General features: G+C 41.0%; 2 protein-coding genes across 5 annotated transcripts in view; both read left to right on the top strand.

Moving 5' to 3' along the window:
• SOS2 (SOS Ras/Rho guanine nucleotide exchange factor 2) overlaps positions 1-4,317 on the top strand; it is a 105,575-nt gene extending 101,258 nt beyond the window's left edge. The window contains exons 22-23 of the mRNA XM_055537576.1: positions 1,162-1,271; positions 2,770-4,317. Coding sequence (XP_055393551.1) covers positions 1,162-1,271; positions 2,770-3,279 — 620 coding nt within the window. The 3' untranslated portion in view covers positions 3,280-4,317. The remainder of the gene's footprint in view (positions 1-1,161; positions 1,272-2,769) is intronic.
• A 290-nt stretch (positions 4,318-4,607) lies between these two features.
• On the top strand, positions 4,608-24,109 carry VCPKMT (valosin containing protein lysine methyltransferase). 4 transcript variants are annotated; one of them, XM_055537577.1, is made up of 7 exons: positions 4,608-5,386; positions 5,483-5,593; positions 5,765-5,837; positions 6,635-6,754; positions 7,750-7,854; positions 16,961-17,015; positions 23,468-24,103. In XM_055537577.1, the coding sequence occupies exons 1-7, from the start codon at positions 5,121-5,123 to the stop codon at positions 23,518-23,520; spliced, it is 783 nt and encodes a 260-aa protein (XP_055393552.1). In that variant the 5' UTR covers positions 4,608-5,120; the 3' UTR covers positions 23,521-24,103. The 4 variants fall into 4 exon arrangements, with proteins under 4 accessions (XP_055393552.1, XP_055393553.1, XP_055393554.1 ...); XM_055537578.1 differs by lacking the exon at positions 5,765-5,837 and having other exon boundaries at positions 5,483-5,582; positions 23,468-24,109; XM_055537579.1 differs by lacking the exons at positions 16,961-17,015; positions 23,468-24,103 and adding an exon at positions 10,035-11,143.
• Positions 24,110-25,036: the final 927 nt, after the last annotated feature.

Below are 25,036 nucleotides of genomic sequence, written 5' to 3'. Positions count from 1 at the left end.
GGAGCTAAGGGGTGAGGTCAGATTTCACTGAAGCACATGGCTGCATGCATAAAAAAGAGGTAGCTACAGATCTGATCTTGTCAAGAAAATGAGTCCTTTGTCCACTTCTTGACTGAAATTGGGGCGCCCTCGGCAGAATTGGCTGACTAAACCATGTGGAATGGATTCACCATCACCTAGAGACAAAGACAGGGCAGGGTGTGCTGGGCAAGCAAAAGGAACGTATTGACAGCGGATAGAGCTCTACCTGGCCTCCTCGCACCACCTGCCAACACCACATAGGGATCCTGTTTGTTTCTGCTGCTGGCACTCTGAGCCAGCAAGACCCTCTGGGGTGACTGCAGAGTGATATGATCAGGACAGCAACTTTTGACATGGAGTAATGAGTGACATCTTTATTTGGATGTCCCATAAGCAGTTCACACAAACTCAGTGTGTTTAAAATTAAACTCATTAGCTTCTTTCCCAACAAGCTCCTTTAAACCCAATCTCAGTATAATGATAAACAAGACTTGATCAGTGCCTTTATACAGGTCCATAATGACAGGTATTATAACCATATGAAAAAGATAAAAAAAATAAATGAACATGAAAATCGTTCTATGTCTGGTTGGCATGTTTAGGGATAATTTTTCCTCTAATACTTTATTATTTTGTAAATTTCCATTAATGTGGTTATGTAATGGGTCCATTATCAATAAGAAATTTGTATAGAGAATGGTTCTGTGATACAACAGTACCCTATCATCTCCTAAATGAAGGTTTTATTACCTATATAGAAATGTATCCGATAGTAACTTTTTCAAAAATGCATAGTCTCTGTTTATGGATGCTCTTTCTTTGGAAATTAGTACAGTTATACAAACAAAAGACTTTTCAGGGAGCAGAATCTCCTTATTAATCTTAATTGGATACTATATTTTCATTTAGCAGTAGTACCTAGCATGTGGCAGGCACTATCAGTGTGTTACATGCTATGGATATGAAAATAAATACTGCCCTCAAAAAAGCTTACACCTTAATGGACAGGATAGCTAAACCAACAGTCAGCTACAGTACAGTCTGATGGATGCCATAGGAGAGGTGATCACAGACTGAAATAAAGTTTTGTCTTATGATTGCATTATGAGTTGTGGTTAAACTAATCTTTTTTACCCCCAGAGTCTTTCTTCAGTTCGTGTGGTAGTTTACATAAGCTAAGTGAAGAGCCACTGATTCCTCCTCCACTTCCACCTCGAAAAAAATTTGATCAGGATGCTTCAAATTCCAAGGTAGGGAATTTCCCCAATGGTCCAGTGGTTAGGATGCTGTTTTTCCATTACAGGAGGCACAAGTTTGATCCCTGGTCAGGGAACTATAGATCCCACATGCTGTGCCTTTCGGCCAACAAGAGCAACAACAAAAATCCAAGGTAGTCAACAGGACTTGGGTTTGCCTCAACTTATTCAAAATTGTGAATCTTCAAAACAGTGCTTATTCTTAAAAAGAGTCTGTCAATTATAATTTGGTTACCCTTTATGTTTTCTAAATACTTAGGTTGTTTTATTTAGAATATACCTTAAATAATTGTTTAATCCTCATAATACTCTTTCTTAAAAAAAAAAAAAGGAGGCTGGGCAGATTCATAGATACTCAGAAGTACATTTTCTTTCGGGTAGAGATGGGAAAAACTGTAGTATTCAAAGCATTCTCCAAACTTTCAGCTGGTGCTTCTCAAACTTCAGGCTGCATCACAAGCATCTGAAAGGTTTGTTAAAACCAGGTGGCTAGAATTTCTGATTCAGTTGGTCTGGGGCAGGGCCCAAGAATTTTCATTTATAACAAATCCCTACTAAGGCTTGCCTGGTGGCTCAGACGGTAAAGAATCTGCCTGCAATGCAGGAGACCTGGTTTCAATCCTTGGGTCAGGAAGATCCCTGGAGAAGGGAATGGCTACCCATTCCAGTATCCTTGCCTGGAGAATTCCATGGAATGGGGAGCCTGGCAGGCTACACCCCATGGGGTCACAAAGAGTCGGACTCAACTGAGCAACTAACACTTTCACTTTCAATAGTGCTGATGCTGCTGATCCTGGGTCAAACTTTGGAGAACCACCGCTCTGAACTTCACTGGGGATAGTAGAAGTAAATGGCCAAAAAGCAGAAGATGGATATTAAGTCCTCTTGACATCATGTTCTTTCATGTCTTGTTGTTGTTCATTCACTAAGTCATGTCCGCCTCTTTGAGACCCCATGGACTGCATCATACCAGGCTTCCCTGTCCTTCATTATCTCCCGGAGTTTGCTCAAACTCATGTCCATTTAGTCGGTGATGCCATCCAACCATCTCATCCTCTGCTGCCCCCTTTTCTTGCTCTCATTCTTTCCTAGCATCATGGTGTTTTCTAGTGAGTCAGCTCTTCTTATCCATCAGGTGGCCAAAGTATTGGAACTTCAGCTTCAGCATTCATGTCTACAAAACTAAATATTCTTTTTACTTACTTGCCCATTATTATAATTAAAATGCATAAATTTATAAACTGTATCTACAAAGCAAGATAATCTGAGGCTTTATAAGATTTCAGTTAAAACATCTCATATATAAAAATATTAAACTGAGCCCTGAGTGAAACCAGGAGTAATTTATTCATAAATCTGATTATTAAACCAGATTAACCTATTTTGTGTCTCTGGATTTAACTTAACACATAAGAATTTTTTAGTCTTTAAAACTTTTTCTTATAGATGTTTCAAGAGAACAGAGGTATAATTTAATTTTTTTGTTTTTGAGGGAACTATGAAATCTGATGATGACCCCCCTGCTATTCCACCAAGACAACCTCCTCCTCCAAAGGTAAAACCCAGAGTTCCTGCTCCTACTGGTCCATTTGACGGGCCTCTGCATAGTCCACCTCCACCGCCGCCAAGAGATCCTCTTCCTGATACCCCTCCACCGGTTCCACTTCGGCCTCCAGAACACTTTATAAACTGTCCGTTTACCCTTCAGCCACCTCCACTGGGACATCTTCACAGAGATTCAGACTGGTTCAGAGACGTTAGTACGTGTCCAAATTCTCCGAACACTCCTCCTAGCACACCCTCTCCAAGGGTACCTCGTCGATGCTATGTGCTCAGTTCTAGTCAAAATAATCTTGCTCATCCTCAAGCTCCCCCTGTTCCACCAAGGCAGAATTCAAGCCCTCATCTACCAAAACTGCCACCAAAGACTTACAAACGGGAGCTTTCACACCCCCCAGTGTATAGACTGCCTTTGTTAGAAAATGCAGAAACTCCTCAATGACCCTAGCCATATGTAGTCATTGACACTGGAATGATATTTGTAAAGTTTCTTTTTTTTTTAATTTATTCAAAAAAGGCATAGTATTTTAGTACTTTTTAAAAAATAATGCTCTTACAAAAATGCTACTGATCAAATAAGCTTTTCAGAATTGGAAAAATAAAAATACAGAAGTCATTTACCATTATCCTCAGGTGATCAGTAGCATTACCTTGTCTTGGATCCTCAGTGCTGCCAAAAGGCCAGTATAAGGAATTTATATTTGCACTGTAGACTCTACTAAAATATGGTTTAAAGTGAAATTGATTGCACTGAAAGGGGATAGTGCATTTGTGGAATTTTTCAAATTTGAGTAACAGATGACTATTTAAGGCAGTGAATTTACACACATATAGGGGGTGTGTGGTGATACTGATTTTTAAGCCTCTTTGACCATCTTTGTTTTTACATCTAGTTTTTACCGAAAATTGTGAATAAACACCCACTATTCTTAAACTCTTCAATGCCATGTCTTAAATGCCAGAATTTGCTGCTGAAGACAAAAGTGAAAAATAGAATGAAAATAATAGAATGCACTGTGTTTATTATGTTGTCAAAATGTAAAGACTACCTAACTCAGTCATAGAGGGAAAAAGGGCATATATCTTGTACAGATGTGCCTTTTTGTTTTTGTGGACTATGGTGTCTTTAGCTAACGAGTTGCCTATTGTTTTGGAAAACAAAGTTAATATGCCATATATGTACAGTTTTGTTTATATTGTATATTTAAAAATAATGCTAATAACCTATATAAATTTATGTGACTCAAGGCCTATAATACAATCTGCTACTTTACTAATTCATAAATCCAGAGGATAATTTTCTTATGGCATAGGAACCAACTGCATTGCCTTCAAAACCAAGTAACTTTCTCTATAGATCTCGTGTTAACTAAAATTTTTTAAAGTATTTTTTTAGATTGGTAATATTTAAACCAGCAGTTAAAGCTTTATTAAACTTTTTAATCAGAGAAGTGATTAAAACTTTTATTTGCCATTTGTACTCCTCTGTTCAAAGTGATGAAAAAGCGTGTTTTGCTCTTAGTGCTAGCAGCAGTTGTAAAGTAGCCAAAAGCCACATTGTTTATTTACTGGTCTGTGGCCTTTTACTGTGCTTTGTATCAGAGTTCCTAACAAGATTAATAAATCACCCCAGTCTTAATTTTTAAAAGACTTTTAAAATGTGTTTTCATTATAAGGAACAAGGGGGTAAGACTGTCGAATTCTGTACAAGTAATACATACACACACATTATTTTCAGTTATTTTGTGCAATTTAAATTCCATAATCCCAAAGAATTTAAGTGATGTAAACTTTAGAGGGAAGAGGGGAAACTGTCTTCACCGTTAAACGCAATCACAAGCTTCCTGCAACCGTTTTATGCATTTGAGATGAAAATTTAGGAGCCTATTATGAACTCGAGATAAGCAGACTATAGCCACCCTTGGTAGTATCTTGGAAGCTGCCTTGATTTAAAGACAGTAATTAAAAAAAAAGAGTTATCAGTCTCCAGCCAGGTAAAAACGCTCAGGTTGGCGTTGTCTGGAAAAGTGATTTAAACTGCCCGTTCGTTAAGCCACACTTGTAATTTAGGGGAGAATGAGACGGTTTCGCGCGTAGGGGTGCCTCGGCCCACCGTTGGGCAGCGCTGGAAGAACGCTGCCTTCCAGGCTTTGTGGCTTCGCGCACGCGCCGTAGCCCCAACTCCGCCACCGGGACGCGCCGGGGCCCTGGCAAGGCGGGGCCTGGAATAGTGCGCGTGAATGTGACGTCGCTGCGTGCGACGCCTCTTGTTGCCGGGCAGCGATGGCGGCTTCTTTGGAGTCCTCTGGGGAGGATCCACTGCGGAACTTTGTGCGAGTTTTGGAGAAGCGAGATGGCACGGTGTTACGACTGCAGCAGTATGGCTCCGGCGGCGTGGGTTGCGTTGTTTGGGACGCTGCCATTGTCCTTTGTAAATACCTGGAAACGCCCGGATTTTCCGGCGATGGGGCCCACGCGCTGAGCCGGCGGTCGGTGCTAGAGCTGGGCTCAGGCACCGGGGCTGTGGGGCTCATGGCCGCTACCCTCGGGTAAGACCTGGCGGGAGGGTACGCCGCTTTGTTCGGGAACCCCGATTACTGGCTTCCAACTCTTTTGCCTACACGTAAATCAACGTTATTTTATAGGGCAGATGTTATAGTCACCGATCTTGAGGAATTGCAAGACTTGTTGAAGATGAATATAAATATGAACAAGCATCTTGTCACTGGTTCTGTTCAAGCCAAGGTACTGAAATGGTTTGTATGGCCTTTCAGCTTGTTTTAAGATAACAATTTGTAGCTTGCTTTAAATTGCGTTTCGCTGAAAGCATGATTAATACGAGTGGAGATTTCTGGGTCTTTTTATAAAACAAGACTATTTTAAATTAGTAAAGCAACAGTTTAAAATATGTGGTTGACGTTTTTAAGGGGGGAAGAATTAGAAGACTTTCCTTCTCCGCCAGACTATATACTGATGGCTGACTGCATATACTACGAAGAGGTGAGTATTTGATGAGTGGAGTCTCTTCCTTTAGAAGACTTAAACTGTATTTCGAGGATTCTGGAGCACGCATTACTTAGCATTTTAACGTCTCTGAATGCAGGATATATGTTCCATAGTTGATGAACAAAGAGAAAGGTCACCAGGAAGTACGTATATGTACTCATAATTAACATAGAGGTCCCTGAACCTTATTGAGAAAAGTGTTACGTGCATTTTAGGAGAGGCCTCCGTAAAATTTTTAAAGGATTTTTTATTCTGGATCTCCTGTAAAAGGCTAAGATTTCTTTTTTTTTTTAAGTTAGCTGTAAGTTGCATCCTAAAGGATTCATTGTTTGGGGGCAAGATTTATTATATTTATAGAATTTTTTTTTCTTTTAGAATATCAGTTTGTATAATGTAAGCATCAGTCATTTTTTTACAATAATGAACATTGAACCAACTTATGTTCAAGTTAAAGTTGGACCTACTTTCATAAGTAAATTGTTGATTGTTTAAATATTGTTAGAGTAAGCTTTAAGAATGCTGTCAATTCCATTTTTACCCATGGGTACTCCAAAATGCAATCACTTGAATCCATTCTTGGAAGCTGAAATTAATACAATGGTTGATTAGTTAAGAGTTTACCAATTGTTAGTTACAGAGTTGTTAACTGTGTTTACTGGGTTGGATTGATTCAAAGATGTGTGAATTGTAAGGGAGTTATAATTATCTCCTCTGCCTCCCCTACCCCCTTTTATAGTAAACAAATGTGTTTTTAAAAGTCATTAACAAAAATCATATTCCTTTTTGAACAGTCTTTGGAGCCACTGTTGAAAACCCTAAAAGATCTCAGTGGGTCTGAGACTTGTATTATATGTTGTTATGAACAGCGAACAATGGGAAAAAATCCAGAAATCGAGAAAAAATATTTTGAGGTGAGTACTCTATTAGATCTACCTTTGTAGGGATTACCCTTCAGAGAGGCTATGTGTGACTTTGTGTTTCAGTATATTGTGGTAATTTTGAGTAGGGAAAACATTTTGCTTGTATGAACCCAAGGAGAGAATTCTTTAGAGCACACCATTCTAACAACTGCTGCCAGCCTCCCCCGCCCCAGTACCCCCATTCTGATCCTTTATTTTTCTTTTCTGATTTGTTGATCTAGTATTTGTAAAGCCATGTAAAATAATAATGTGACACCCTTGTCTTTTCTGAGAAAGTTTTCAGTGTTTATCAGACAAGTTGCTGGCTTTTAGGAACATATTAATGATGTATATATTTTTTGGAGAATACATCATAGAAACATGATATGTGATATGTTGAAACATGATATGTTTTCATTTCAGTATTTTCCACTGTATTTTTATGGTAGCTTTGGCCAATGTATCCTACCTATTTTGAAGTTGTTCTTTTCTTTTTCTTTTTTTTTTTTTCCTTTTGCAAGAATTAATAACCCACAGGAAGCTGCAGAAGTAGTACTTAGAATCCCATTTGTGTTTCACCCATCTTCCTCCAGTGGTCACCCAAATGCTTCTTATGGGTAAAGATCCATCATACGACAAGTGGTTCCTCTTAAGGAAACATCTTTATGGCTCTTCAGTTTTATCTTCTGAAAGGGTTACTTTGGGTAAAGTGACTCTTCATGACTCTGCCTCAGATATATGGTGAAATGGTTTTTTACTTTTATGTTTTTCTTGACTGTGAAGAACTTTAATGAACTTTTGAAATAATGTATACTTGAAAATTTGATATCATTAATCAGTTTTCAGTTGAGTTAAAACATATCAAATGCATATATATCAAGTGCTTAGCTCAACTTTTCATATACCCCTCCCAGTCAGTATTCCAAAGGTAACCACCATTCTGATTTCTGTCAGCAATGGATAGTTCATATTATTGAATTTGAATTGCATCTTTTTTAAATTTATAGCTCCTTCAACTAGACTTTGACTTTGAAAAAATTCCTTTGGAAAAACATGATGAAGAATATCGAAGTGAAGATATTCACATTTTATACATCAGAAAGAAAAAATCGGTAAATACATGTTTGCCTTATCATCCTCTGAAGTGATTTCACTAGCTGGACACTGTCTCTGAGCTTGAGTATGATGCAGATATTAATTTTCATGTGGGGAAATGGCTATAATGATTAACAGAACCAGGGCACTAATGCTCAGTGTTAAGATTGCCTAACTTATCGGGCCTCAGGTGTTTTCTCTAAAAGGCAGACTTTTTTTGTAAAGGTCATTTCTAGCTGTAAATTACATAGCTTTATAATTGGGCATTACCTCAGACAAGTAACTTAGCTATTTATAAATTTCTTTTATCTCTTAGAGGTTTTCAAATGCCAGTTCTGACCTTTGTGAACTCTCTCCAACCATTCAAGTTTGTGTTTTTTTTAAACTAGTCCAACTATAACATAGTTATATGTTTTTATTTTTTGGTCTGTCCAATAAAGAAAAATGCAGTCAATTAAATAGAATTTTTATGTTCCTCTTTTAGATTGCTTCCTTTACCCATTATAATAAGTACATTTTATACAGTGTCTTGTATTTGAATGTGTAGAAGGGAAGAATTGTGTCCCATCTACCTTTGTACCCCAGCACCTTGTGTGTATGTGACTGGTATAAGGCAAGAACAGATTACTTTTATGAATTGAGGGTGCTAAACGTGATTTAGTTCCATTTGTTTCTATTATCTTTCCTTTGGACTTGTGGTGAAGTTTTTTGATTTATGTGCATTCTAGCCAAAAGCAGATAATGTGCATTTTTTGGAATCAGGAGTAGGTGTTGGAACTACAAAGAAGAGCAGTGGGATTAGTAATTCAGGTCAACTATTATGTGGCATGGTTCTAGAGATAAAACAATGAATTAAAAATGTTTTATGCCTTAAAGGATCCAGTTTTAGCCAAAGCTGTTGTATAGTTTTAAAAGTAGGTTGGTTTTTTTTTGTTTTTTTGTTTTTTTTTTTTGAGGCATAAAAATTTTGTATTTCCTAAATATAAAGGCTTTTTTCGGGGGGGTGGGCAGAGAGTCATTTGTTTTTTTAACTTGATATAATTTATATACAATAAAGTTTACACTTAAGCCATTTTTAGTATATTTACCTAATTGGACAGCCATCACCACGTTTTAATTTTCAACATTTTCATTACCCCCAAAAGGAACCCCATACCTTTTAGCAGTTACACCTTATTCCTGCCTTCCCCAGCCCTTAGCAACCACCAGTCTGTATCTCTGTGGATTTGCCCATTCTGAACATTCCATACAGATGGAATCACGCATGATGTGTGCTTCTTCTATCTGGCTTCTTTCATTCAGCAGTGTTTTCAAGGGTGCATCCACATTGTAGCGTGCATCAGCACTTCACTTCTTTTACACTTGAATAGTAGTCCTTTGTATGGATATGCCACACCTTATCCACGCATTCATCAGTTGATGAGCATTTCCGTTGTTTCCACTTTGGGCTCTAATGAATGATCCTGTCGTGAATATTCATGTGAAACTATTGTGTGGTGTGTTTCATCTCTTGAGGGTGTGTATACCCATAGTGGAATTGCTAGGGCACACGGGAACTCTTTGTTTAGCTTTTTGAGGACTTGCCAAACTATTCCAAAGCTGCTATACTATTTTCCTTTCTCACCAGCACTGTCTGCATTTTCCAGTTTCTCCATATCCTCCTTAACATTTATTGTTGTTAATCTTTTTTATTGTAGTCATCTCAGTAGGTATGAAGTGGTAATCACATTGTGGTTTTTATTTCCCTAATGACTAATGATGTTGAGTATCTTTTTTTGTGTACTTATTGGCCTTTTTACATGTTTGTAGAAACCCTTTGCCTATTTTAAAATTGAGTTGTCTTCACTGTTGAGTTGTAAACATTCTTCATATATCCTGGATACCAGACTCATACGAGATTTATGACTTCCAAATACTGTCTTCCCATTCTGTGGGTTGTCCTTTTCTTATCTTGATAGTATGTCCTTTGAAACACAGAGGTTTTTAATTTTGATGATGTCTAGTATATCTGTTCTTTCTTTGGTTGCTTGTACTTTAGGCATTAACAAAGCCCCATCTCCAAGCATTATATATAGCTATTCATTTGAATTGCATTTAGCTGTCAGCAGGCATAATACCTAGTATTAAATACCCAGTAAATATTTAATATATAATAAGAAATCAGTCTTTTAAGGTTTCCATTTTTTTTTTCTTATAGAAATTCCCATCATGAAATCTTTAGTCATGTTACCCAAGCCTCTAACAACGTGGGTAAGCTAATAACATGAATGAAGCATGTGAATACAGCATGGGAAGATTGTGTTCACAGATTTTTTCAGCATGTCTTTAGGGATCCGATCTAGAGACAACCACCACCGGCTGCCTGCAATATGAAAAATGACTGACTGCCTACCTACCAATGGGCCTGAAATCCAACTTAGTTTACTTTTAGCTCCACATCAAGTTCTGCTTAAAAGAAACATTGTGTCAGTCACTCCTCCAATAAAAATAGGTACTGAGGTTAGCCTAAAGTCTGCCAAAAATAATGAAGTAGCATGGTTGGCTTGGCATGTTTTCAGGAAAATAGAGGTAAGTTGACCCAGTTTCTAAAGAGAGGTATCAGTTACTCTTTAATAATGTTTAAATTCAAATCAGTAAATTTTAATTTGTCATCAAGATAAGTTTAAGAGAGGGTTTTAACATTTATACAATGGGTTTTATTGTAAGTATCTTCCACTTCATTGTTTTTTCAGACAACTTTAATATTTGTGTTCTTTTACTTGGGGGAAAAAAAACCGAAAAGACTGTTTTGTGACCAAAGTTCTGTGCTTTTCCTTCACCGTACTGATTATAGTATAATTTACCCTGTGAATTACATAATAAATTATACTGTGGTTGGTTAATAAAGAAGACAGAAGAAGTCAGGGTGCAAGGGAGGGAAACATCCTGGTAAAAATTTTTTATTTGAGGATGGAGTGAGAATAAAAGGCCCAGCCTCAGGCTCGTGCATTTATGTGGCTTGTGTACTCTTCCTCCTGTGTAGCTTCCAGGAAAATGTGGCTAAATTCACTGGTGATCACTTATTTATATGAAACAGAAAGCTATTTAAATAACTACAAGTGTACTTCTGTGTACATTTACCAAATGATTTTTTTTCTGTGTGGTCTCTGTTTTATGTTATGATAATCATCTGTTCGCAGACTGATCTGTCAGGACTTCCCAGTCACACTGGTTCCAAAGCGTAATAGTAACCAGATGGAATGCTGGTACTTAACAGGCATTGGTGCTAGGTGGCACATTTTATGTGTTAAAATAAACATTGTTTTTGAGATCCTGTGACTTTGAGAATGTTTCAGAAATAGCTTTAGAGAAAATAAACATTTAAAGCAGGTGACTGCTTTCCAGAAAGAGCAAAAGCAGCCCTAGAGAAATTAAAGATTAACATCAAGAGAAAATTTTTTTCCTTCAGGCTTTCTTCAGTCTTTAACTTTTGTTCTGCTGTTTGTTTTTTTCCCCAAACTGCTCTTGCTGCTGCTAAGTCGTTTCAGTCATGTCCGACTCTGTGCGACCCCATAGATGGCAGCCCACCAGGCTCCCCCGTCCCTGGGATTCTCCAGGCAAGAACACTGGAGTGGGTTGCCATTTCCTTCTGCAGTGCATGAAAGTGAAAAGTGAAAGTGAAGTCGCTCAGTCGTGTCCGACTCTTAGCGACCCCATGGACTGCAGCCTACCGGGCTCCTCCATCCATGGGATTTTCCAGGCAAGAGTACTGGAGTGGGGTGCCACTGCCTTCTCTGAAACTGCTCTTAGCATTTCATTAATCAGCTTACTAAGCAGCTAGTGTAACCTAAGCGTATGATATTTTTCTAGTTACAGATAATACCAGGTATTTTATTAGTGAAGTCTTAGAACAAATGATCCCTTTCTGGCTTGTTTCGTAACAATATAAAACTTGTAGAAATGAGTTTATTAACAATGACCAGCCTTAGTAGTCCACTCCAATTCCTCAGGTCCCTTTCACCCTCCTCCCCTTAAGACTGTACTTCTAAAATACAGTAGCTGTGGGTGTTCAGCTGAAGTCCTCCTTGACATTCCTGTAATGAAAACCCAGTTCCTTTACTTCCGACAGGGGACCTTACACCAAAACTTCCTGGAGGGGTTGGGATGAGATCAGCCTCTTGGCAGCTTTGCCAGAATCACCCCTTTACTTCTTCTTTCATGTCCTATTTCCACTCCTTTTCTTTTTTATCACCTTAATAAATCAAGGAAATGGCAATCCACTCCAGTGTTCTTACCTAGAAAATCCCATGGACAGAGGAGCCTGGCAGGTTACAGTCCATGGGGTCACGAGAGTCAGACAGAACTTAAAGACTAAACCACCATCATACATGCATTACCATCTGTTTCTGGGGAACTGATATAAGGTACTGACTACAGGATTAACTACTTTGTAACAGAAAGTGAAGTGAGATTGTTTTTCTTATTCTGGAATAAGGCCAAAGCAGAGTTTAAAAGGTACCAATCACCATGTTCAAGATTAGAGAACCATAGTGATTAGTAAGCACTGCCAGGCTTCCTCAGGGTTGCCAGGTCATGTAGCAAGCCCTGTCACTAACTACCTTCTACACACAGCTGGGGAGACCTGGGAGAGGCCTTCTTTTGGAGGAAGTGCAATGTTGAGGAAAGGGATTTAGTCCTTTGAGCTCTCATGAGAGAGGGAACAGAGCGTGTCTGTACTCAGAAGCCACAGGAGGGAGACCTGGGGAGGAATTCAAGATCCAGGATACCTCCAAGAAGGGTAGACTAGCATTTTCCCACCTGGTTGGATTTGTGTTTATCCTGCAGATGAATATGTCTGTTTAATTCCAGAGCATGGGAATTTTGGAGAGGTGGTGTGGAGACTGTCAGGCAGAGAGGCGTTAAAGATGGATATCAGGCAGTTGAGAGTTGATATATGAGCTGAAGGCATTAGGACTTCTGCAGCAACATGGGGTGGTTAAAAGGCAGGTGCAGCAGACGAGTGAGGTGTGATGCCATTAGCTGGGAGTTAGACAGAATATAGACAACGCTCAAATCTCAAGGGACTACCAGGGCCAGGAGGAACCGCTCAGGAATTAGCCCAAGTGGGGCTTGCCACTGTGCACAATGAAACCTATAAGCCACTTATCGCAGTGCAGCTCTAGCCAGTTAGAGAGCCACACACCCCACCCAGCCACCCAGTAAGGCAGTGCTTCTCAGTCTAGCTGTACTTGGAAGATTAAAAGCAAACAAAAACTGTGTTTAGTCTCCATCCCAGTCCAGTTAAACCAGAGTTTAATGTGTTAAAGTGCTCTGGATGGTTTTAATGTTTAGCCTAGATTGAGAATTAACTGCAATGAAGAAGCCTCTTCTAGCAGCTACTTCCCGAGAAGAGATCAAAGGAAAGAGATACATGAAAACAAACCATGATTAGATCTATATAAAGGGAGGAAAGAGCTTTGAATCTGATGTGTAATCTTCTATGAAATAGGATGTTTTAAAATAAACCGGGCTGAGTTTTAGGAACTAAATATGTGAAAATTTAGAAAGTTTGGCTAGGAAGGTAAAGGTGATACTCCTCAAGAATAAAGGGGAGGGACTTCCCTGAAGGTCCAGGGTTCAGACTCCACTTCCACTGCAGGGGAACTTAAGATCTCACATGCAGCAGGGTAGCCACCCCGAAAAAAGGAGGGGGGAGGATTCAAGAGCTAGGAAAAGAAAATTATTAAAGGTGTAGCCTCCAATGACTTATTTCCTCCCTGTATAGACTATAACTTTCAAGGTCTTTAAGGTTACATAGTTTTAAATCTTAACCTGCTACAATTCATAACCTCTAGGGTCCATCATGGGTCATGTTTGGTGAATTTGGAAGTAAAGTTTGGTTATTAAGTATTAACAATCCACAATGATTTTTAGTGGGACTTTTTACACAGTGTGGCTAGTTTCCTTGTTAAATGATGTCAATTCAGAGTACAGACAACTGTGTTTATTTAAAGAAAAGTGTGAAAGTGTTGGTCGCTCAGTTGTGTCTGACTCTTTGTGACCCCATGGACTGTAGCCCCCAGGCTCCTCATCCATGGGATTCTCTAGGCAAGAATACTGGAGTGGGTTGCCATTTCCTCCTCCAGGGGATCTTCCCGACCCCAGGATCAAACCCAGGTCTCCTGCACTGCAGGCAAATTCTTTACTGTCTGAGCCACCAGGGAAGCCCCCAAAGAAAAGTGTGGGGGACTTCTGTGGTGGTTCAGTGGTTAAGACTCTGAGCTTCCAATGGAGGGGGCATGGGTTCAATCCCTGGTTAGGGAACTAAGATCCCACATGCTGCATGTCCAATAAATAAATAAAACATTAAAAAAAAATAGGGTGGATCATAGAAATACGACTGTTGTTCCTAAGGTTCCCTGTAGATGGCGTTGCTTAACTTGGTCTTTAAACGGTTTATAGACAGGAAGTTGTTAAAATAAAATATGTTAAATGGGTTCACACTTGCATTTTGAAAGTGAAGTACATTAGATTTTAAAGAATAAAACCTACCTGTTATGAGTTGCTTTCAGAATATAAAGTGGTTGTCTTAGTTCGTTTGGGTTGGTATCACAAAATACCGTAGCCTAGGTAACTTACAAACGACAGAAATTTATTTCTCACAGTTCTGGGAGGCTGGGCAGTCCAAGATCAAGATGTCCATAGGCAGCTGTCCTCACAGGACGGAAGGGACAAGGCACTCCCTGGGATCTCTTTTACTGGGCACAAATCCCATTTATAGAGAGCTTCACCCTCATGACCTGCTCACCTCCCAAATGCCCCACCTCCAAATACCATCACACTGGAGGAATAGATTTCAGTATATGAATGGGTGGGGAGGGGCGTGGTGTAAGCATCCAGACCGTAACAGTAGTGTAGGTGAAATAGGGTTTTTTTTCCTTGTAAATCTGTATTTATTTTGTTTATTGCCCTTTGATATGCCTTTTGAAATTTTGAATGTTGTTCATATAGCTACATAAATTGCCATTCATAAATCATTTCTCTACTGTTGGTATTTTCTATGAGAGACAGATAGTTCAAAGGCTAAATTAGTTCAAGTTCTAAAAATGAAATTCACCTTGAAAGTACTTTTTATATAATGCATGATTTTACATCTGAGGTGCTTGAAGCTTCTAATTAATTTTAATTAGTTTTCAAGCCAGTATGCGTTCTTCACTAGAGTAATAAGTAGCTTTTACATCAAAAGACTGAAGCTCTGTCTTTGGTTGTATCACAGTTCTGTAAGCTTAGGCTGCCTGTTTGACTTTCAGTTTTAATTTTTCCTCAAGGAACATCAGGATTTGAAAGAGTTTTTGATTCAGTGATAATAAACATTTAAAAAATATAATATTCAGTTTTCATAACATAAAGATCTTTAAGCCATATTTGAATTAGAAAAAGTTTGTGGCAACAAAATTTTACTGAAAATTAATCAAGTAATGGGAAACTAAGTTTTCACTTTAAATGATTTGGGGTAGGAAAACAAATTCTGAAACCATTTTCACCAGTTAGGTGAAAGCTGTTACGTATTTTGGGTCACGTCAATTGTGAGATACATCTTATGTAATTCATTATTAATAGCAAATAGTTTTCAAAGAATAAATTTTAAACTGTGTTAGAACAGGTTATGTCTATGATGATTGTTTTCTCATAACCATCCTGAAAACTATTAGCTCACAAGCCTTGAAGCCAGATTACCTGGATTTAAACCTCAGTTCTTCATTTACTTAGCTGTATGACTCTGTGTGCCTCAGTTTCCTCCTATATGAGGTAAAACCATGATGGATTGCCTCATAGTTTGACATAGGGAGTAAGTCGATTTAACACATAAAATACTCAGCATACAGTAAGCCTTCGATAAATGTTGTGGTTATAGCAGGCTTGGAATTACTTTACATGAGGGTCCTGGGGAAATGTAATAATGCAAGTCTGTGTTGCAGTGTGAAATCTGGGCATCTTTTTGAGAGTATTGGGCTTGTGAGCATCACTACCCCATCACAGTGGGAATGACTCCTAGGTGGGAGGAGTCTGAGAACAGTGTTCCACAGTAAGTTGAACAGGTAAGCAATTTTAGAAGAAGAAAATGTGTGAAAAGAAAACCTTTGTTTGCTGTTCATTTTTACGGTTCTAAAGCTAAGTGCCATGAGCATTAAGAGGCCAACAAAAACAGATCCTCATTTCCAAATACCAGAGCTTGGGCTTGTTGGCTGAAGCTCCAGGATCCCAGCATCCTGAACCTTACCCAGTTCTTCCCTCTGTGGTTCTTCTCTATGTTGAACTGAGACCAGATAAGTGGCACCAGGTCATTTTTCTGAAGTCTGGGGCTTGATGTATCTGCGTAATTACTATCAGAGCTTAGATGTGTTCATTCTAAAAGAACAAGGTGACTATAAAATACTCTGTAGCTCTTGCCTCCTGGGTAAACCATCTTTTACCCTGTGATCAGTATATATGATGAGAATCAGGAGCTTCATTTAACTTCAGGCTGATTCTGTCTGTACCAGCAGACAAGAATGAGAGTCAGAAGCGTGAACTGTATCTACTTCTCCATCAGCCAGTGTCCAATAACACAGGTGCTTAACTGCATTATATTAAACTTTCAAGCCTTTTTTGTTTGCAGTTGATGGAAAAGATTATAGCTGGTCTTAATTTTTAGAAACGTCTATTAGCTATGATACACTAACTTACTTTGATGAAGGGTAAATTCACACTTTTTACTATTCACAAGGTTAGAAACAATGATGTTTCTTCTTTGCAAAACAAAGTTAAGGCTTTTGAAAGAGCTGTTCTAGATGCCATCCTTATGGGGTTAAATGTTGAGTACTTAACAGATTTCCTTCATGTCATTAGCTCTCATGAATCATCACTGGCAGTCTGTTAAAACCCTTGACGGGTCAGTGCTTTTAAACACTCTTGAGTAATTTTTTAAAAGTTAACTTTTATTCTAAGTTTGTTAATCCACTGAAGTCCAAGCATTTAACAGTCAGAGGTCCAGATTCATTTGTTGGCTCATTGGTGCTTTGATAAATCATTGCTGGAGTTATTGTGTATATAGTACAAACAATCCCATGTATCTCCATTCATTACCTGACCTTGTTCTTTTAGGAATGTGTCCTGAAAACTGGCTTGTCCTGCGAGCACAGTACAGTTGCACATTGGGGTAAATATAAATAGCATGTTTTATCCAAAGCTAAGATAAGCTTGATATTTTCATTCCAAATGAGTGTAAAGAATAATCTCATGGCATATTATAGACATTTGAACATACACCTGGCTTCTTGAAACTTAAAAACAGGAAAAACAAGTTTCACACTCCCACAAATAATAAATGTTTAACCAGAGAATGCCTTTGGGTTTCGGTGACATTTATGAACATAGGTACAGTGTACTTTTAAAATAGCTATTGTCTTTCTAAATCTTGTCACAGGGATTTTTAAAAAAAAAATCTGTCGTTCAGAACTCTCTTTTCACTCTCTAGCATATCTCTGACACCCACATTCAGTCTGTTACTCTCTGTCTGCAGTAAGTGTCTGGTTGTTAACCTGAGATTCCAAGGAAGAGAGGAGTGGAGGTTCACTGTGGCCAATAGAAATGAAAGTCCAAATTAGCTCCAAAGACAACCCTAGGTCTGTTCTAAGTCCACTCACCTTCCTTTGATGTGCCCAAGCTTATACATTCTGTTCTTCTCCTAAGGAGAAAATGGCTCACTTGACTACCACTTTATCTAGCTATATATCCTTGGGTGAGTTAAATTCCCTGAATGTTAATGTCCGTCTCTGTAAAGTGAGAGTGGCATCTACCTGATACTAGATAATATATGTAGACAAGGGTAGGGAAGAAGGCATCTCTCCAGCATAAGCCTCAGCTATCTGCTCTGAGGGTTCAGACTGGTAAATTCATGCAAACTAGAGAGGTTATCCTATGGAAACAACACAGCTTGGTCCAAAAAAAGCAAAAGCCTTTATTGTCAAAAAGGTGGGATTCCCAGTGTAGCAGCCTGTCTGTCATTTACTTTTACTTCCATCCTGAGTTCTCCACTTTCTCTTTAGGCTCCACCTTCATCACAAGGGAGTAAGACGTCACAGGGGAGAACTTGCAGTCCTCTTGTTTCCACCCACAAGCCGACTGTAGATTCCCCCTCTGGCCCCTGCCCCTGCCCCTGCCGAGCCCTGGCGTCACCTCTTCAGCTGCCTTCAGTGTGTCCCATCTCCCTCGCCTTCCTCCCGTTACTGCTGTCACCTGAGGCCAGGCCTCACTGCCTCTAATCCATGCTCCTGTAATGCCTCCCACTTCCAGCATCTCTCCACACACACCTGTGCAGATAGTGGTGCCAGTGTACTCTCCTGACAGGGAGTTCCAGACTGTTCAGCATCCTACTCAAAAACCTCCACAGAGACTGCCCGTGAGGTAGAAAGTCCCACAACAGGTACTCAGTACCCTTTTCGTTGTATCTGCTTTTGCTTCCTTCTTGCTATCTTCTCAAAATGGACTTCTCTTGGGTGTGTACACAGTGTGCTTCATGGCTTCTGTCTTTGCTCATGATCTTTTCCATCAGCCTTCTCCCAACTGACTGCTGCTGCTGCTAAGTCACTTCAGTCGTGTCCAACTCTGTGCAACCCCATAGATGGCAGCCCACCAGGCTCCCCCGTCCCTGGGATTCTCCAGGCAAGAACACTGGAGTGGGTTGCCATTTCCTTCTGCAGTGCATGAAAGTGAAAAGTGAAAGTGAAGTCTCTCAGTCGTGTCCGACTCTTAGCGACCCCATGGACTGCAGCCTACCAGGCTCCTCCATCCATGGGATTTTCCAGGCAAGAGTACTGGAGTGGGGTGCCATCGCCTTCTCCGCCCAACTGACTAGTGAAGACCAAATCTCTTAAGAACTGACCCTCTGCCTGCCCCATGACCAAGCCCAGCCAAACAGCCTCACTTCCCCTGCACCCCCACAGTTAAAGGATGGGTATCACATGACCCATGCCAACTCTGCAGAGCCCTCCGGGATCAGAAGCACTTCCTCTTTTCCAGGGTAGCTAATGCTAAGGATAAAAATAAGACTCCAGCTTCCCCCAAATAAAAATCAACACAGACAAAAGCAGAATCTAGATGCAGAGAGAGAAATCAAAAGACTCTTAATTATTCGGTTTGAGCCTCTGAAGCCAGCTCTACCGCCTAGGCTCCCAGTTGTATAACCTAGTTAGCTTTGTTCTGCTGGTTTGAGGTTGGGTTTCTCTTCCCTGCCGTGGAGCAGGTCCTAACTAGACCCTTCAAACTTTTCTGCCTTTCACACTCTACCCCTATCTTATAGTCTTTCCCAACCAGTACTTTTCCCAAGAAGTAATCTGTTTTTTAAGTCTTCATTTTGTGCATAATTCCAGCCAAATCAACTTAGCCATTGATTTACAGACTTGCTAGAATAGTGTCAGTTATTGATCATACTGCAGATGATCAGTATCTTAACCTATCAAGCCACAAAAGTAAACATCATAAAACTACTCAGCAAAAGTGAAGAAATAAAAACCCATTGTGGGAGTGGTTTTCCTGTGTTACCAAAGAGCATACCCACCACCTTTGCATCCAGAAAATATTTAAGGCTCCCCCTCTCCATCCCCATCATGGACTTGTTATTTAGCACTGAGAGAATGAATTGCTTCAGAGAGCAAGTGGGTCTGGGTAGGGCTGACTGTGAAAAATGGGGGGAGAATTACAGCAGGTATTAGGTGAGGTCCAAGATCTGGAGAGCAAGACTAGACGCAGAGGGTGTCAGCTAAGAAAGGTTGGAAAGCTTCCTTGGGTTACAGAAAAAAAACCTGCATTTATTGGAAGTTTTCATTTTTTTACTTTATTTCAATTCCGTTTAGTTCCACAGCTTTCCTAAAAGTCTGACACCTGGGTCTAGCTTCCATGTGGTGGCAAAAAGTGAAGAGTGTAAGTTTTAAAAACTATCTTACCCATCTGTTTGGAATAACATGATAGGAGTATAAATTCTGGGAGGAAGAGAGAGCCCCAGAGGGTCCCAGCACTCCAGGGGCCACCTCCCCTTCCCAGTATATGCCAGAGGAGGGCTTTGGAATGGAGGCAAAGCTGACCCTTGGGTTACAGATGTTACATGCAGTAAATATTTTGCTTAACTTTAAATGTAATTGTCATGAATATTGAGGTATTTGAAAAGATTGAAGTGAACCTAATTTTTTTTTAATATCACCAGATTTGAAACTTTCACTAGAATTTATACTCATATCATGTTATTCCAAATAGATTGGTAAGGTAGTTTTTAAAATTAATTGTGATTTCTTCTGTGAGATACCTGAATGCCTATGTTAGGACTATATGGCATTTTGAAACCAAGTCAAGAAAAAAATACCTAACCATGAATTTTAGGTTTCCAGAATGATCCCTGACTTTCACAAGGACTAATTTATGAAAGACAAGACAACCATTCACAATAGAGGCCTGGGTTAGTTTTAAAGGCAGCTTTGATGATTGACAGGTGATTGGCTGCAGTGGTAGGAGAATTAAATTCCCCCAAAATAGGAAACCAGATTAGATGTTGGTGTTGTGAATGGATGGGCTCAAGACTGTCAGATTTGATGTAAGTTCTGCCTTATGTGATCATGCTTAATGTGATCAAGGCTAACATAAGACCCAAGCTAATAGCTAATATGCCACTTGGCCATTCAGAGCCTTGCTTTAGATAAAGATCTGTGCCCAGGCCTGTGAAATGTGAGTAGAGAGCAGAGAATATGATAATGTGTGTTTTGGAGGGGGGTTGGGGATGGGGTTGTAATTAATTGGTAAAAGACTGGAGGCTTTATTTTTCTTACCAATGTCTCTTAACTTGCCTGGTAGCCTAGAAAAACTGACCATTATTCTTCAACAAAAAGAATGGCGTTGTTTGCTGTCCTTCCACGAGGATCATGGCAGGGAGAGTGGGCTTCTGTTTAAGAGCCCAGGACTCTGGCCTCCTCAGCCTCCCCTGGGGACAAAGTAGCTCCAGCCAGCAAATCTCCCCAGAAATACTTCTCCGAGCACGAGAGAGTTCCCACAACTCTCTGGACTCATCTGTGAGGTCCCAGGCATCTAGCTATCTTCTTTCCAAACACTCAGTGCCAGGCATTGACTGTGATGAGGACAGTGGGCATGCTGACGCCCCTCAGGTTACCCTGTCCTCCTGATTAAAGACATGCCTCGGCAGCATTTGATGGAGATTTCCTGGCTTGACTGGAGCCAGAGGGTGAAGGCTGACCTCCTGCTGTGAGTCCTCTGGCAGGTCCCTCAATCAGATGGGGATGGTGATGGTGGTAGTGACACCTGTTTTGCCCACCCACAGAGTCCTTAGGATGCTCAAACAGGAAAATGGATGGGAGAGCCCAGTGTCAGCTTGAAAGCTGGATGGAGATGTGAGTTACTGCGCTTGGTGCTGACATCCGACAAAAGGCTGGATGGTTCTTCCCCTTCCCAGCCAAGTATGTGCCATTCAAAACTAAACGGAGGGTATCTGCTTCATCTCTAATGAGCAGGGGGCCTTAGCCAAAGGTCCACAGAAGGGAGGAGGGACAGACTGTGGCTCAGTTCCCCTTGGTCTCCTCAGTCTGTCTTCTTGTTGGACTCTAGTTGACCTTGGCCCAGATCTTATCAATCGTACGCTCACTCCTTGTCACAGAAGAGAGACAGTCACCATCTCTCCTCATTTGTGTTCAGTGGGTCAGGCTTACAGCAAGTGCTAGGGACACCCATGGGTTGTGAGTTGCTCGCTATCATGGAAAGGAGGCAGCTCCTAAAAGGAGTGAGCACTCCAGGACAGGGCCCAAGACATGCTGAGCATTTTACAGATGTGTCATTATCTTTTTGTTATTCTTATTCTTACTATGGGAGCAAAGGTGATTAGACTGGTTTTGCAGATGTGTTTTCCTTGATTCCTCAGCCTGTCAAATGAAAGGCCTCCTCAACTCAACATGGTCTTATTTCCTTGTTCTTGAAAGAATCCAGGGTAGCAGGTCTGCCCAGGGAGGGCTGTAAACGCTGCTTGGCCTGCAGGGCTCTGAGGTCTGATTTAAAGATGCCCAGCAATGGCACCCCGCTATAGTACTCTTGCCTGGAAAATCCCATGGACGGAGGAGCCTGGTAGGCTGCAGTCCATGGGGTTGCTAAGAGTCGGACACGACTGAGTGACTTCACTTTTACTTTCATGCATTGGAGAAGGAAATGGCAACCCACTCCAGTGTTCTTGCCTGGAGAATCCCAGGGATGGGGGAGCCTGGTGGGCTGCCGTCTATGGGGTCGCACAGAGTCGGATACAACTGAAGCGACGCAGCAGCAGCAGCAGCAGCAGCAGCCATGGGAAATCTGCCATTTGGGTCCCCAGAGCTGGCCTATGCCCAGATTCCATGTGTCCTCCACTGCCTTCCTCCCACCAGGGACACCGTCCTTCCCAACCAGAATATCCCCCCATCCTTATGACGCGCCTTCATTCTCTGTGCCCCCTGCTGTGGCATAATCCTCACAGTACTTGCCACTCACCATGATTTCACTGATTCGCACTCACAGAAGCCCTGCGACGCACAAGGGTGCTCACCTCCCCATGCTTCCATTTTAAAGATTCTCTAATGTTTGTTTCCAGTTTGGCTCTAGCAACATTGTTTTTCCATGTTTCTACCTTGTCTCCCTGACTCTTCCGCCCCCTCCTTAAAGTCAAGAACAGAGTCTTTGCACCCTGCATGATCCTGGCACATCTCGCTTGAGGAATATTCATTCCCCAGTAATTAATCCAACCAACTTTTCTCGAGTGCCTGTGATGCTTGTGGTAGGTCCTGGAGGGAATACAAAAATGAAATATGACTGAAAACTGAGGCAACAGAGTGGAGAGAGTGAAAGCAGTAGCTTATTTCGTAGAGTTTAGTTGAAAGAAGGCTTGTACTAAAGGATGGACAAGAAGAGATTGTGGCTGAAGATAAAGGGGGCACGAGGGGAGGGGGGCTGTAGAGGAGCCCAGAGTAGAGGAGTGAGATCCAGAGCAGGTAAACTGATTCTGGAAGGAAGAGGGTCATCTCTTTTAGAGGACTGATGGGAAGAAGGGAGGGAAAGCAGAGGGAAGGAAGGAAGAAAAGGGGGGAGGGAGGAAGATGTAGCTAAATGTGGACGGGGATGTAGGGGAAAGGGCTTCCCAGGTGGCACTAGTGGTAAAGAACCTGCCTGCTGATGCAGAAGACATAAGTGATTCAGGTTTGATCCCTGGGTCAGGAAGATCCCCTGATGGAGGGACTGGCAACCCACTCCAGTATTCTTGCCTGAAGAATCCCAAGGACAGAGGAACCTGGCAGGTTACAGTCCATGGGGTCACAGAGTCAGATACGACTGCAGCAACTTAGCATGCACACTTGCACCTAGGGGGAAAGGGGTTTATCACCAGTACCCTGGGTTTTCACTGTTAAATGGATGAAAGAGGGGACTTGGGCTTCGACATGAGGGAGCTTAAGCTGCTACAGGGTTGACTAGCGGACAGACTAGCAAGTAGCAAGTGTGACACAGAACTGCCCATGTGGCCTGACTGGGGAAAAGAAATGCAGAGTTGGGAAATAGAAGTTCTCTCTAGGTTCACCCTTCTCTCTCTCTCCCCAGCCCATCCCCGAACCAGGATCTGGAGGCTCCCTGGGAGCACTCTGCTGAACTGACCTACTTCAGATTTGGAGGTTCCCCCACGCCTTCTTCCCTTAGAACACCTCTTCCTGGCCTCCTGGCAACCACCTGCTGCCCTTGTTTCCACAGTCGATCATGGCTTTCGGTGCTTTTCTCTCTCAGGGAACAGTGTGATACTCTTGGAGGTGGGGAGGTCCCGTTAGATTGTGGTTCATACAGGTTTTCAGCTCTGGATCCATATGCCCAATTGTTGATTCTCAGAGAGACGACTGAACAAGTATCATTTCACCATATGGCCAACTTGTCAGGTTTACCAAAATAACCAGTTTACTGAAAGCTTGATTCAAAGAGTCTCTGTATGAGTATATTCATGCATATATTTTCTCAAGTATAGTCAGTGAATGTATTCTTCATGCATATTCAGTGATTCTGAAGATGTCCAATAAATAGGGATTTATTTTAATGTAAATAAAGTTATTATATATTTGTTTTGGGCTAAACTGTGTACCTTGAGAATTCACATGTTGAAGTCCTGGCTTGCAGTACCTCAGAAGGAGATAGACCTTTAAAGAGGTAATTAAATTGAAATGAGGCCATTAGTGTACTGCGTGCTAAGTCTCATCAGTTGTGTCCAATTCTTTGTGACCATCTGGACTAGCCCACCATGCTCCTCTGTCCACAGGATTCTCCAGGCAAGAATACTAGAGTGGCTTGCCATGCCTTCCAGGGAATCTTCCTGACCCAGAGATCAAATACATCTCCTGTGCTGGCAGGCAGGTTCTTTACCACTAGCACCACCAGGGAAGCCCCATTAGGGTGGACCATAACCAAATATAACTGGTTTCCTTACAAGAAGAGGAGATTAGGACTCAGACGTATAATGAGGAAAGATGTGAAGACAGGAGGCTACCGTCGGCAAGCCAAGGAGAGAGGCCTCAAAAGAAATCAGCCTTGCTGGCACCTTGATCTTGGACCTCTAGCCTCCACTACTGTGAGAATACAAAATTTTTGTTGTTTTAGCTAGTCTCTGGGACTTTGTTATGGTAGCCTGAGCAGACTAACACAATAATCTCAGCTGTATTTTTAAATATGGGATGTATTTCATTAGTATTTTAAGGAATGTTTGATTTGCCAAAAAGTTTGAGTTATAGCAGCAGCAGGCTTCTCATACATTTAAGAAGATATTTGTAACATATTAAAAGTCTTAACATTATAAGAAAAACAAAAAAAATTGTTCAAATTCGTTGACTCTTCTCAGGGAGAACATTTCTTGAAACAAGATGTTAGTAAGTGTGACAGAGTGGCCTTTGATGTCCAGGGAATCTGGCCCCTTTTGGCTTTTGGCCGCCCACCATCCTCTGCATAGGGACTGGCAGTGTGGGACCCAGCAGTCTGGAGTGGAAATCTTGTTGCACTCTCAGCGCACACCAGACACTGTGCTAGAATGTGATCCCCTGAATGCTCACACCAGGATTGGGAGACATACAGGTATCCTGCGCTACATACAACAATGTCAGAACTTGAATAGTTAAATAACTCCCCCCCTCCCCG

This window comes from Bubalus kerabau, chromosome 10, assembly GCF_029407905.1.
Source record: "Bubalus kerabau isolate K-KA32 ecotype Philippines breed swamp buffalo chromosome 10, PCC_UOA_SB_1v2, whole genome shotgun sequence".
NCBI lineage: Eukaryota > Metazoa > Chordata > Mammalia > Artiodactyla > Bovidae > Bubalus > Bubalus kerabau.
This window is presented reverse-complemented; position numbering and strand designations above follow the sequence as displayed.

Bases quoted from the DNA above. Each gene is read 5' to 3' on its own strand.
- VCPKMT (XM_055537577.1), top strand. From the start codon at position 5,121: ATGGCGGCTTCTTTGGAGTCCTCTGGGGAGGATCCACTGCGGAACTTT. The intron at 5,594-5,764 runs GTTTGTATGGCC...GACGTTTTTAAG, and splicing joins CAAGCCAAGGTACTGAAATG to GGGGGAAGAATTAGAAGACT. The intron at 5,838-6,634 runs GTGAGTATTTGA...CTTTTTGAACAG, and splicing joins ACTGCATATACTACGAAGAG to TCTTTGGAGCCACTGTTGAA.